At 45.5% G+C, this 14,166-nt stretch overlaps 1 protein-coding gene across 1 annotated transcript; it reads left to right on the top strand.

Annotated features, from left to right (window-relative positions):
• Positions 1-257: 257 nt before the first annotated feature.
• Positions 258-13,852, top strand: NUP50 (nucleoporin 50). Its single transcript, XM_064142844.1, has 8 exons — positions 258-570; positions 3,870-3,948; positions 5,074-5,157; positions 7,207-7,402; positions 8,486-9,145; positions 10,088-10,163; positions 11,248-11,366; positions 13,467-13,852. The coding sequence occupies exons 2-8, from the start codon at positions 3,880-3,882 to the stop codon at positions 13,667-13,669; spliced, it is 1,407 nt and encodes a 468-aa protein (XP_063998914.1). The 5' UTR covers positions 258-570; positions 3,870-3,879; the 3' UTR covers positions 13,670-13,852.
• The last annotated feature ends 314 nt before the right edge of the window (positions 13,853-14,166 follow it).

Here is a 14,166-nt window from a genome sequence, read left to right as displayed (position 1 = left end):
TGGCTCGGACGCCCCCCCGCCCCCGTGCGCTGCCTGATGTGAGGCCTCGACACTCGGCCCCAGCGCCAGCCCGCAGCGGCCCCAGCGCCAGCCGCCGCCTCACAGAGCCGGCACCGGAAGTGACGGCAGGCCCGCTCGAGCGGCCGGCGCGAGCCCCGGCGCCTCGAGCAGCGCGCACGCGCGGCCGGCGTCGGCAGGGCGAGCCTGGCCATTGGGCCGCGGCAGCCACGTGACTCGCGCCCCGGCGGCCGCGCCGCTGCCTCCGCCCTTCTCTTGCCGCCCAGCGCCGGCCGCGGGAGGCTGTGCGGCCGCCGGCGCTCGTCCCTCCCTGGCTTGTCGAACAGCTCCCTGCCCCGTGTTTCGCCGGGGCTCAGATGGCGGCGGTCTGATGCTGGCTCCAGCGCCGCCGACTATCCGCAGGGGCAGGGAGAAGTCCGTGGGATGGTGAGCGGGATCCGGGCCCGGGCAGTTTGCGACCAGACTCCGCCTCCCGCCGGCCGCAGCTCCGGCCCCGCAGCCCAGCATCGCGTGGAACAGCCGCTCCGCACCCGCCAGGGGACGCGCCGTGGGGTAAGTGGCATCTCTCCTTCTCTCTCCGCTCCCCCGTCTCCGTTCCTTCTGGGACCGCCTGCTTCGGTGCCTCTGACGTGCGCGGGAGGGCCGGGACACGCTGCGGAACGGGGCTGAGGCCGGCAGTCGGCCCAGATCCGGTGCTTATGGCGAGCAGGCGGACATACCGGCGTCCCAGGAGGGAGATCAGCCTCAGTGCCGGCCGGCCGGTGCCTCCGCTGGGGCGGCCGGCGGGGTGCGGTTGGCGCCGCAGGCAGTGTTCTCGGCGGAGCGCGGCCCGGGCGCTGGCGTCGCCCTTCCCCCAGAGCGCCTGGATTTCAAACCGCGCTGGCGAGAACGCGGCGCTCCGGCTGCGGGTGTCAGCTGCGGGCCTCCAAGGGGACTGCCAGCCAGAGCGATGACGGGGAGGGAGGGGATTCCCCGTGGAGCCTGCCGGCTCGCTGGGTGCCGGTTTGCCGGGAGGCGATGGCGTTGTGGCGAGTTGCACTGGTGAGGGGAGCAGAGGCGCATTCGGTTGCTGTAAAAGCGCAGAGCGGCTGTGCTTTGGAGAGGAACACTCGCCTGCTGCCCGGAGCTGGAGCTAGGCCCTCGGGACTACGCTGTTTAACCGAAAGAGCCTAGCCGCAGCCGAGGGTCTGCCAAGGAAAGGAGAAGCGTGGGCCGGTGGTTACCAGGCGGCAGCTTGTCTTCCGTAGGCGTTTCCTGCACCGGTGACACAGCGCGGGACGGAAAAAGGGACTCCAGCCCGAGCCGTGCGCCGCTTGGTTAGCATAACTCCTGCTAGTATGATGACATAGCAGTGGCTCCTTTTGCTATCTTGGCTTTAGGTTGGGCTCTCCAACAGTGCCGGGTTTGTAGCCTTACAGATAGGTGACAGTGCTGGAGTGCAGACGTTAAATTCTTGGCTTCAAACGGCTGCATTGAAGTGGGGCAGCTGTAGTTGCTAGGTCGACTTTAGTACTTCAACAACAACCAAAAAAGAAAACAAAAAACTGTTTCTCACAATCTCTACTTGTTCAGAACATCTGCTACTAACCCTCATCGAAGGCTGTGAATATGAGATAGAGGTGGGTTTCTGTTGCTTCTTGTTTCACAGGTTAGAAAAATGAACCGAGGATTCTCTTGCTCCTCCTGTCATCATACCTTAGATTCTGTTGTCTTCTGTTTTCAGTATTCATGTAGAGAAACTAAACACGGGCAGGTGCAAAGAACCTGGTGTCTGAAGGCCGGCAGCCTTACTCCTCATCTATTAGTGGAGAACAGGCTTTCTAGTTAACGTGCTTGTCATGCCTCAGTGGCTGGCTTAAAAGTGGCAATTTGATCTTCCGTGGAATCCCGTGGTGTAATTGTAGGTTTAACTAGCCTTTGAGCTCTGGCTGTTATCAAAGAAATGATGGTCAACAAGACCAAGTGCCAAGGTCCTGCAGCTGGGTTGAGGCAATGCCAAGCACCAATCCAGGCTGGAGAGCAGCCCTGAGGAGAGGGACCTGAGGGTGCTGCTGGATAAGAAGCTCAACAGGAGCCAGCAGTGTGCACTTGCAGCCCGGAGGGCCAACCAGATCCTGAGATGCATCAGGAGTGTGGCCAGCAGGGCGAGGGAGGTGATTCTTCACCTCTACTCCACTCTAGTGAGACCCCCACCTGGAGTACTGCGTCCAGTTCTGGAGCCTCCATTACAAGAGGGATGTGGAGATGCTGGAGAGTGTCCAGAGCAGGGCCAGGAGGATGCTCAGAGGCTGCAGCAGCTCTGCTGTGAGCACAGACTGAAAGAGTTGGGGCTGTGCAGGCTGCAGCAGAGAAGGCTCCCAGGTGACCCTATTGAGGCCTTCCAGGATCTGAAGGGGGCTACAAAAAAGCTGGGGAGGGACTTTTGAGGCTGTGAGGGAATGGCAGGAGTGGGGGGAATGGAGCAAAGCTGGAGGTGGGGAGAGTGAGGCTGGAGGTGAGGAGGAAGTTGTTGAGCAGGAGAGTGGTGAGAGGCTGGAATGGGTTGCCCAGGGAGGTGGTTGAGGCCCCATGGCTGGAGGTGTTTGAGGCCAGGCTGGCTGAGGCTGTGTGCAGCCTGCTCTAGGGTAGGGTGTCCCTGGGCATGTCAGGGGGTTGGAACTGGCTGCTCCTTGGGGTTCCTTCCAGCCCTCACTGGTTCTGTGATTCTGTGAAAGTTTGTCTTCCTGGTTGCAAGTGTTTGTATGCTCTTTATACCCTTGCAGGAAGCTGGACTGGGGAGCCAGTAAAACTTTGAAAGGTGGTTTGGGTTTTTTTTTTGCTCACTTAGGTGTTTATTTGTTTGGTTGTTTTTAGCATTTCCTCACTGTGCTACCAAAAGATCCTAACAAGCGCATTTGTGGGGTGTGTCAGACCAACATTCATCAGTTGGACGTGTGAGACCTGAAGACTGCTCTGCAGCTGGATTTACTGTTGTGTTTAAAAATATTTCACCAGCTAAGCAAGATTTCTGTAACCATGCACTGGTACTGCTTTCAGCCCTGAAATCCAGCAAACCTGCATGGATACAGTTCTCAGCTCCCAAGTAAAACTGTCTGTGGCTTTTGCAATGTATTGTTTAATCCGAGAGGCTGCTTCAGTAAAAGGGAGCTTGGCAGCCACTGCTCTTACAGACCTTCCTTCTCCGAAGTGGATTTCCCTTTACATCCAGCAGAATGATGGTTGGCTGCTCACAGGAATCCACGATTCTCCTCTGGTGGAAAAAACAGTCTGATCTACTTGTAACAGAACTTTTCCAATTTCTAGTTAGCAGCGTTCCCCTGATGCTGGCTTTTAGAGGAAAGCACTGTCTCGTTACCTGAGATTTCTGGCCAAGTTGCTTCAGGAGGTCCTCCTTGCTGTTTGAGATGCTGTAAACCAACTTGCCTTTCTTTTGCTGTTTGCAAAGATATCATGAGGCAAAGTGGAGTAGAAAATGGAGTGTTTTAACCAGATCTTTCTTCCATCTTTTAATTTCTTTGTCATCCATTCAGAGTAAGTGTTGTACCAGGTGTGTGTGTATGAGTGACTGAATTTCCCTAGCCAGCACTGATGCTGAAAAAAATCATCCCATAATTGAATTTCATGTTTCTCTTGTTTAAATCTAACATCAAGTATGGCTTATCACTACAACTTTAATCTCAAGTGCTGTTGATTGTTGCTTCCACAATTATCATTAGTCTGAATTTTGACCTTCTTCTGTATTAACTCCGGCTCCCATTGTTTGTTCTAAGTAATGCAAAGTGTGAAGGTCATTGGTGCTTAGACTGTAATTTCTATGCAATTGATTTGGTGTAATTTCTTTCCCTATGCAGGTGTGGAAAAATGGCAAAGAGAATTGCAGAGAAGGAACTGACTGACAGAAACTGGGATCAGGAGGATGAAGCTGAGGAGGTATGATATACATTAGATTCCACCATCTCTGGTCCCCATCCCTGTCCCCTGCAGGCAGTGCTAGAGTTAAATGCTTGTTAAAAGGCATAATCCTTTTGAATACTTGAATTTGTGATGGGTATTTATTTAGTTCACAAGAAAAGCAGTTGTGATTTCCTGAGACACATTTTCTTCATGTCTTAGGGGTTTTTCTTTGGTTATTTTGTTGTTGTTGTTGTTGTTTTGTTTCATTTTTGAGTCAGTAATAGTTTTTCTTCAGAACTGTGTTAATTTGCAGTGCTTAGCTGAATGTCCCTACCCAGCCAAAGGAATTTACTAAGCAGTCAAACGTTCCATCTGATTGTGAAAGAGACTTAGAGTGTCTCATACTTAGTTAGGGCTCATGTGTTATCTCTAAACAGACTGCTAGCTTCTGTGGCAATAAAAGTATTAAATGTGAAAGCAAGTGGTACTCTTCCAGAAATGTGAATATAAGAAAACTCAATTTCCTCATTAATTACAGGGTAGTATTAAACGATGGCTTTGATAAATTGGAACTACAGCAGGCTGCAGGAGATTGACTTACAGCACTCATCTCCATATACTTTCTCCAAACAGAAGATTACAACAGTGCAACACTGACAGATTGCCTTCAGCAAAGAGATCTTAAGGCTTTTTAAAACAGAAAATGTAAGATTACTTCCTGTAATAAAACTGAGAGGGCACAAAGGAAAATACAGTATGGAACAACATCAACGGTTTTGAGAGGATCACAGAGTGTCAGGGGCTGAAAGGGACCTCCAAAGCTCATCCAGTCCAACCCTCCTGCCAGAGCAGGATCTCCTACACCAGATCACACAGGAACGTGTCCAGGCGGGTCTTGAGTACCTCTAGAGAGGGAGACTCCACAACCTCCCCGGGCAGCCTGTTCCAATGCTCCATCACCCTCGCAGTGGAAAAGCTAATGTCTCAGTGGCTGGCAGGCCAGTCACAGTACCATGTGTTCTTTCTGTGTGTCTTGTCTTTGGAATCTTCTGCCTCTATTTGTTAGGGAGTGGTGTTACACTTCTGTTGTTCGTAGCTCCCTCTACGGACTGACTTCATGCATGCCAAGAAGTTCACTAACGATTCCCTAACTTCCTACAGGTGGGAACGTTCTCAGTAGCCAGTGAAGAAGTCCTGAAGAACAGAGATATTAAAAAAGCAAAGCGCCGAAATGTTGGATCGGAGGTAATGTAAGCATCATAAGCCACAGCAACAGCGTAACCTGAGCACTGGTGGTGCAGCTTCCGAGACTTGGTTGCAGAATGGGGACATCTGTGCTCAAGGTTTTATTTATGTGGCTTGTAAAATCAGTGCCTAAAGCTGTTGTTTAGAAAATACATGCTGTGCCAGTCGGGGCATTTATGCAAATTCATTGGTGCCTATTTTCTGCATCCAGAGTAAATATGGAACAAAAAATGGGTAATGTTAATACTGGGTGAAGAGAGAAGAGTATTTCTGAAGTACAAATGCAGTGCTCAGACACAGTATCACCTGCAGATGGGTAAAATATTCCAGTTGCTGCAGTTTCATTCTTTGCAGAGATGGAAGTCTGGAAAGTGAAAGCTACTGGTTGGAGGGCCTAGGTATGCCTGAGGGGCTAAGTGCAGGCCAAAATCCTAAGCTGCTCTGGGGAAGGATAACAAGGCTTTTGTTAAGTGTAGCGGTACTCCTTTTTTTTTTATCCCCTCTGTGAAGAGCTTTGGTGCCACCTACTCTTGGCAATAATAAATTGGATAGAAATTGGTCTTTTTCACAGGTTTAGTCCCTGTGAAGACATTATCCCAGTCCAACCAAATAGTCCTTCAAAAGTCTCTTGACAAACACTTTGCTGAATACATATATGCATGTATCTGTGTAAGAAACGTTCTTTCCATGGGGCATATTGGAAATGGGACAGAAACTTTACCCATCACTCAGAATTGCTTTAATAGAACTAGGCACAACTTGGGGCTAAGTTATTTTCTCCTGTACTTTTGATTCTCTGTATGCTGTCCAACAATGTAAATGAGGAAACTGTCTTAGCCCACTTCTGCCTGGAGCAGTTTTAACCACAAGTGTGGTAGAGGATACATTTAATTAAAGGATTGTATTTGGAACAGGTGATGAAAGAAAGAAACCACAACTTTGACAGGAGGGAACCAGATGATTGTGGAAATAGTCAGGAGGTTGGGAAGTCAGCTGCTAGATATCAAAGCTGTGAGAAGAGCTAGGATAGATTGGACAAAGGCTAAAACTTTGGAAGAAATGGCAGAGCAGCTGAGGTCATGTAAGAAACCTCAGAAATATTTACAAAAGGATAAACTTGAAATCTACTGAAGTAGATAGGACTGATCAGAGAGATGGAATAAAAACAGTTCTTGAAATGAGAAACATAAAACTGCATCAGAAAAGGTAAAGCTTGACAGGGAGGAAAAAGAGCTCATGCCCATAAGGCCACAGATGAACAGAACCTAAAACTGCTAAGTTCTGCTGTTTACTCAATGGCAAAAGCAGATGAAGCTCAGAAGCAGTTCTTTTCCTCTGATGGCTTTCCACAGATACTGAAAATCAACTTCTACTAATCAAAGATCGTTAGCTCAACAAATACTACATGCAGTACCTAAAAGCGGCAGTGCCCCCTTGCCTGTTAATCACACTGTAGCTGTGAAAAACACGAGGAAACAGAGTCCCTTACAAAGATAGTCTGCAGAAGTAGGTAATGGAGAACCTGCAGAAAGCATACAGATGATGTTATCAAGCAGAGTCTTGTCTTTGCCTCTCTTATCACTCACGTTGGAGTGTTTTGGGTAAATCACTGAAACGTTGCATAGGTGACTGCAAAGAATGAGTGGTAGTTTAAATGCTAAACTTGCCCAAAAGAAGCCTGCAGTTGCATATTGCTGTGTAAACTATGTGAGGAAAACAGGGTACTGGAAATGTCTCAGCAGGTAGTCAAAACACATCCGCTGCTCTGAACAGCTTCTATCTGTCTGCTTCCTAGATCTAGTTAATTTTCATACCAGACATTTGAGTCCTTTCAAAATAGCACCAGTGTGTGTCAAAAGGAAGTTATGAACCTTGTTTGCGTTGCTGACTTAAAGCAATGCACAAAGTGCCACAAAGAACTAGAGTAAAAGAAATGGGCTGTCAGGTGGGGCTGGGACTTCGGTGTGGAGGAGGTGTATGTAACAGATTCTCTCTTTTTTTCTTTCTTTTTTTTGCTGTTCCCCCACCCTCTTTTTTCCCCTACTCCAGTCTGAAAGTGGAGGAGCGTTTAAAGGATTTAAAGGCTTTATATTGCCTCCAGGAAAAGGAGGAAGTGGTTTCAGTGGATTTGGTAATGGTGCAGGCATAAGGCCTTTAGAAGGGCTGTCTAATGGAAGCAGTAGTGTCTCCAGCACTCCTTCTTTCACCAGTTTAAAGACCACCTCCGAAACACAATCAGCATTTGGTAAGTTTACATAACATACAACAACAAATGCTGCCTTAAAATCTGTGGGGTTAATTTCATAATGGGAAAAAGGAAACCAAAGCAAACTTAAACAACCCTGTAGTTCAGTTTTAAGGTTTTGAGACTTAATTCTTCTTTGTAAGTTTTCTTAACAAGATTTTAGGCTGCTGGTGGGACAGGTTATCAAATGTATGCAATTTTAAGGGGAGACAGCTATATTTGCATTTGATCTAGAGTTAGAAGTAAAAGCTTTATAGGCACAAATGGAGATGCTAGCATGAGATACTCTGAATAGTATGAGGCAGCTAATTACATGTTCCAGTTAAATAATCATCCCAGTTAACTGAATAAAAAAAAGCAAGCCAAAAATCCTCAACAAACCAAGATGCAACAAACTAATGGGACATGTCCATTTAGTAGGACTGCAGTTTCTTTGTGTAGTTCTTCTAAAGGCCTTCCTTCTGCAATGTTTTTGCAGCTTTTGGTAAGTACAGGCTACATAGCTAAAAAAAGAACCTTTTTTTCCTGCACATCTTATATTGCAAAGTCTTACCAGAATTTTATCAGTTACATTCATAATGTAGATTTTAAGACACTTGAAATATTTTAGCAACTCTTAACTCCAATCTCCTGCTTTGGTAGTCCCTCAAGTTCGATCTCCTTGTGTTGGAAATACAAAATGTTACTTGTGCCAGAGTGATTTGGAGTCAGTGTGCCACAGCACAGAAACTACTAGCAGAGTTCAAAGTTTAGACTAGGTTAGATTTCAGTGAGCTTAACTGAATTAGGAGAAATTTAAGTATTTACTGAGGGTATCTTTAATTTACTTGTCATGGCTTTCATAAGGAAGCCCTGCCAAAACATGAAAAATCCCAGGCTACTGTGTTCAGAGGTCTTTAAAGCACAATTAGTCAAGCAATGACCAAATATTTTTGGTTTTAGTAACTGATGCAGCTTTGTTGAAAGTTACAGAACTGAGCAAGAAGGAACAGTGTGTTAAATATCAAGAACATCAGCTAGGCTTATCTGTGAACTCTGCTTTCTGGGGGAAAAATGTTCTAATCTGTGTTTTCCTTGTGGCAGGATCCACAATGTCAAATGGCCCTACTGCTACTGCATTTACTGAGAAAAAGGCTGCAAGTCCGAAGGCCAATGGAGGCAATCAGCCATCCTCGTCTGGCTATCCTCAGAGTAAAGTGTGTAGCTCCAGTGCTTACCACAAACAGTTAGCAGCCTTAAACTGTTCTGTGCGTGACTGGATAGTTAAGCATGTAAACACAAACCCGCTCTGTGACCTGACACCCATCTTTAGAGACTACGAGAAGTACCTAGCAAACATTGAACAGCAGCATGGGAACAGTAGTGACAGTGGCTCTGAAAGTGAAAGCAACAAGACACCTGGCACTGAGTCTGCTTCTACATTTGGGAATTCAAAGCTCCAGCAAGGATCAACATTTTTGTTTAACACCAAAACTGGGGATAGCTCCGAGAAGAAGCCTGACGCTACCTCGGAGAAAAAGGACGCATCGTCGGGAGCTACAGCGAGCGTCTCGTTTAGCTTTGGCAAGAGTGTCGACAGCTCTGCTTTGGGTTCTCTCAGTTCAGGAACACTCAGTGGCTTCTCCTTTTCTCCTGGGAGTTCAGGGTTTTTTGGAAAAGACACAAACCAGGCTAAGTCTGCCACTGCAGTATCCACCAACCTACTGGAAGCTCAGACAGAAAGTGGCAATAGTGACGATAAAGGTAAGCTCTATTGAAAATGAGGGCAAACTAAATTTATGTGACTTCATACTGCAAGTGTGAGGTAATACTAAGTTGAACTAGATCATGACTGTTCTTCAGTTTGAAAGTGCAAAACTGTCCCACTAACCTGGAAGTATCTCAGGCTTGCATACTGCTTGGGTAGCACTAAAAGTACATTGTTCTCAAGACCAATGTATTTCTCTCAGATTTATATTTTCAGTAAGAGGATATCATTCTGTAGCTGAGTACAAGATGTGAAGTGATGGAATTTAGAGAGACTGAAAGGTTCCACCTTTGAGCCTGCAGGACGTTTCAATCGTGCTGCTTTTCCCAACAGGTTTACCAAGAGTTCCCCTCAGTAAAACGTATCCGATACAGAACAGTTTCATACACCATACTTAATAGAATGTAACGCCGATAAAGGTACACAGTAGTGACAGTTTACTCAATGCTTTACCTGAGGTGGGTACAGTAAGCTTACAGAAGTCCTAGTAATAGAGGGACTGGAAAAGCTTAATCCTGCCACTGCCTTGGATTTCATTCCTGCAACTATTTCCTTTCCTGCAAGTTAAACCTGGCTGGTAAGAAGTATTTATGCTTTACTAGGACCTATTTGTTGAGACTGTTCTTTGGAAAATGTAACAGGTTCCAACAGAAGATTTTGACGTGTTTGACTTACTAAGCTTTTTGGTTTTGATTGTTTAGTTGGGGTTAGCTGTTTTCATCCCCATTAAATGGAGCATGAGCATAACGTTGCTTGAAGGAAGCAGCTGAATGAAAAGAAAGTAAGCTTTTCCTGTAGCCAAAGTGCTTCAGAGCTCAGTTTGACTTTAAACATTATGTGCCAATCATTGCCAGGCCACATGTAGATGTCAAACATAGCACATAGAAGCTACCCCACCAAAAATACAACTTCAGTGTATTAAAACTTTTTATTTAAAGGAGAAGAGGAGGAAGAAGAGCCACCAAAAGTCATTGTTAATGAAATAAAAGAGGATGATGCTTTCTACTCAAAAAAGTAAGTAACTTCAGGTAGTGAATAGAGTTGTAACTTGGAGAACAAAATTCATACCTGCGTATGGCCTTCACTAGAGAGCATAATTAATGATGTATGTGTTCTCGATTTCTTAGGTCATAAAGCTTGCCCATTTCTTAGTTCATAAAGCTTGTTAGAAGGCAGAAAGAAAAAGAAGTTCTGCTTTTGAAAGAAGCTAATTAGAGACAGAAAAGTGTAAGATCGTACTAAAATTCTTCTGTGTCTTGGGCACAGCACTAACAGTTTGGGTTCTTCTGGTTTTAACAAGTTAGGATGTTTCTGTCTTCAGGTTTTTAAGTTTAAATGGTAGGGCCTGTACCAGAAAGGTAACATATTGTACTGCTGAAAAAGCAGACAGGTGCTCAGCTGTTTGCCTAGCCTAAAGTAAGACTCTCCAATGGGAAAGTGCTGGTCGTTGTATGAAGGTGTGGACAAGTTGTACTTCTGAGCTGAGAATGAGACTGGCTTTACTGGAAGCATGTTCAGTAGTTCAAGGACTTGCACGTCTGCTTAACACCTTAACACGTCTGCACAGGATTTGTCCTTCCATGAAGGGGCCTTTGCTTTACTGGAGAGAAGATAGCTGCTAATTTACCAAGAATGGCAATAGGTTTAAGTAGAGCTTCACTTAAGAAAAGGAGTTTTCTATCTTGCATAAAGTCCTGTTACAGCTTCAGAGTGATACAAGTTCCTACTATTTTGTCATTAGGAGTTTGGAATGGTAGCTTACAGTGACCATGCCTTGTAGATCCTGAGCACAGGTTGATGTGCATTTGACTTTTCACTAAAGTAATACATTTGTCATTTTGCTACCAGGAGAAATAATGAACTTTGTCTTTCTGAACTGGAAGTTCTACCTGGAAGCCTATGAAACAAGGTCAATAATAATAACGAGTTATGCTACTCACAACATGTTAATTCCTCACAACTCATGAGAGTCAGATGCATACAGTCCTATATGTGTGTGCATTTGAGAGGTAGCTTTGTATTTAATCTCTCAATACCTGCACAGAGAAGGCTGTTTGGGTCGTGTTGTTGTGTGGTTTGTTTTTCTTTTTTCCCACAGGTGCAAACTGTTCTACAAAAAGGATAATGAATTTAAGGAAAAAGGTGTAGGAACATTACACTTAAAACCAGCAGGAAATGAAAAAACTCAACTCCTAGTCCGAGCAGATACCAATTTAGGTAAGCAGCTGTCTTCTGGCAGTGAATCTTGATGTGAAATGCCCTGCTAAGCATTAGGAATTTTTATGTTGTCCCACAGCACAACAGGCAGCATTAGTGAAAAAGTTTCTGTTCTTTACAAATAATTTTGAGTATTTGGACAAGCACTTGAATGCCTCTAAAGGAGTATTACAAAACAGTGCACATGCAGCCGTGCAAGGAAGCAAAAGGTTATGGTCTATGTTTGGGTATTCCTCCTCCCCCTTTTTTTACTAACTTGTCTCTGTCCCTGACTCGAGTGTGACTTTCAAGTGTGGCTTAAGAGCCACTGTGACGTATACAGGCGTTAGGTGTGATGGAGGAAGGACAAGAGAGATGCAGGTCAAGTTCTGTTTGTCTGTGGTTCATCCTGAACATGTAAATATTTGTCTGTGCAGGCAGATGTGCCTTGTACCTGGGGGCAAAGGGCAGCCTTACAGGGATCAGGCATGCAAGATCTTGCTGCACACATTGCTTTTCAATGCATGCTGAAGTCCACCTGTGAGCTTCAAGTGCATCAAAAAGGGCAGGTTGACTCTACAGAAATAGAGCAACCTGTATGCAGTGTGGTAATTCCTCAGCATATCTTTTGAAATGAACATTACCATAAAGGTAATTTAAAAGGAAAAAACCCAAGCGTTTTTTCTCAGGCATTGGTGTATTTGTGTATTGATGTATTAAGGTTTGCAAGGTGCAGTGTTCAGGCTGCAAATCAGTGTTCTGATACTCCTTGGTGAAAACCTCACTTCACTTTGGTACCTGATTTCAATAAACATGCACCTGACAGCTTCCTTAAAATGGAGTAAATCCTCTGTTTGTAGAGGACCTGAAGACTAAAACCACACTGTGCTATAGGCCATGGGTAGATGTGGCATCACTTCCAGTTTATAATGCATTCTGGGAAGTCTCTGGCAGGCCCACGAGGGGCAGTTTTCAAGCAGCTGATGAGATTCATCACTTGCAATCACTGCCTTTCAGTGGAGATGAAGTATGCCAGCTAAAGGGTAGTTCTTGGCAGTACAGCTGAAGGTGGATGTGTGGCAGAGTGGCCAATTCAGCCTTCCTTTGGGTGTTTGGATGTGTTGAGTAGAGCAGATGAAAATTTGCTCTCCTCGAGTTACCTCCTCTGTAACACAATGTTGATTCTTCACTCAGCTGATGCTAATTTTCATGGCGTTGACTTACATTCCCTCTACCTTCACCCGAGGTGATGTATTAGGAAATCTTTACCTTTTCTTCAGCTCCTCCACTAAGACGTTTCAGCTTGGTGTTTCCCAGCACTGATTTCTAGAAGCTTCTGCAGTCATAATGATGCACACTTTCCTTTCTGCTGTCTTCACACAGTGCTCTAATGCTTTCCTAAAAAAATCTCACTGTGTTGAGAAACTGACCTGGGAAGGAAGGCGAAGACTTTCCCCTAAATGCCACTCTGAACCTTAACCAGGTTTCTGAACTGTGTGCATCTTCCGTGGGAGCAGATTTGAGTTTGTTTGCAGCTGTTTTAATAGGCCACTAATACCGCAGCTCTCCAACTCACTGTGTAACTTTAACAAGTTGATGTAGAGCTGTTGTTAGTAACCTGGTGGTAGACCACACCAGCTGCACGATTCGAGGACACAGAACAGTCTTCTAGCATCGTTTGTCCATGTTAGATTAGCTGCTCTGTATGTGTGCTAAGGCTGCCTCTTGGCTTTCGCTTCTGAAACGTGCGTGCTGCTCGGAACGAGTAACCTGCACAAGCTAAGCACTGTGACTGGAGTCCTTGTTTGCTGCTTCTCTTGTCCCCTTTTTGCCCCGTGTGTCCCTACTGTCATTGGGTATTCTTCAGACTCCTCTCTTTAAAAAAGGAGGACACAGTATTTTCAGACATTTCCTCCTTCGTAAGGAGGAAAGAAATCTGTGAGAACAATGGCTGTGAGCAGATGCTTAGAGAAGATTAAGACGAGTGTACATGACGCTTGTGAATGGCCTCCTTGCCCAACACAAGCTTACATCCCTGTTTAGTAAGTATACTAACATCGACATTGCAGTACAAGCTGAGCAGTTGCTAACTGTCTCTTGTTTCCCTCTCCTCCTATGCAGGAAACATTCTGTTGAATGTTCTAATCCCACCTAAGATGCCGTGTACCAGAACCGGGAAGAACAATGTTCTTATAGTTTGCGTCCCTAATCCACCCATCGATGAGAAGAATCCTTCTGTTCCTGTCACTATGTTAATCAGGGTGAAGACAAGTGAGGATGCAGATGAGTTGCACAAAATCTTGCTGGAGAAAAAGGAGGCTTAGTGAAGTTGCAGTCAGTGATTTGAGGATTTTATTGCCAAACTGCTGCTGCTCTTTTTTTCCTTCCCTAACTTCACTTGAACACTCTTAACTCTTTACTCTGATATTAAGAACTGTTAAAGGAATTCTGGAAAGATTCTGTGAGGAAAAGCTAAACTAGCTAATAAAAGCTTTAACAGAACACGAGCCTTGGACTGTGCTCCCTCATTTTCCAGAGTCTATGTGTAGGACCTCTCCTGGATAAAGCACATTGGTTTTAAATTAAACCATGGGTTTTTAACACTGGTCACTTTGACTGCATGGACTGACATCAGAGTGCAGAGTGATGGTACCAGAGCTCCCTCACCGACTGCGCTGCAATGCGACAGCCTCCTCTCTTGAGAGGGGAGGATGGCGAAGTTTAAACTGTTGGAACTGTTTCTAGAGTACAGATTTTTGATTGTGGTTGGTCTGTAATATTCTGGTGAGACTTAAGTTTTCAACCTCTGTGACAGCATTAC

This window comes from Pogoniulus pusillus, chromosome 4 (assembly GCF_015220805.1).
Source record: "Pogoniulus pusillus isolate bPogPus1 chromosome 4, bPogPus1.pri, whole genome shotgun sequence".
NCBI lineage: Eukaryota > Metazoa > Chordata > Aves > Piciformes > Lybiidae > Pogoniulus > Pogoniulus pusillus.
Note: the sequence above shows the minus strand (reverse complement) of the source record. Positions and strands in the feature narration are given on the sequence as shown.

Bases quoted from the DNA above. Each gene is read 5' to 3' on its own strand.
- NUP50 (XM_064142844.1), top strand. From the start codon at position 3,880: ATGGCAAAGAGAATTGCAGAGAAGGAACTGACTGACAGAAACTGGGAT. The intron at 5,158-7,206 runs GTAATGTAAGCA...CCCCTACTCCAG, and splicing joins GCCGAAATGTTGGATCGGAG to TCTGAAAGTGGAGGAGCGTT. The intron at 9,146-10,087 runs GTAAGCTCTATT...TTTTATTTAAAG, and splicing joins TGGCAATAGTGACGATAAAG to GAGAAGAGGAGGAAGAAGAG.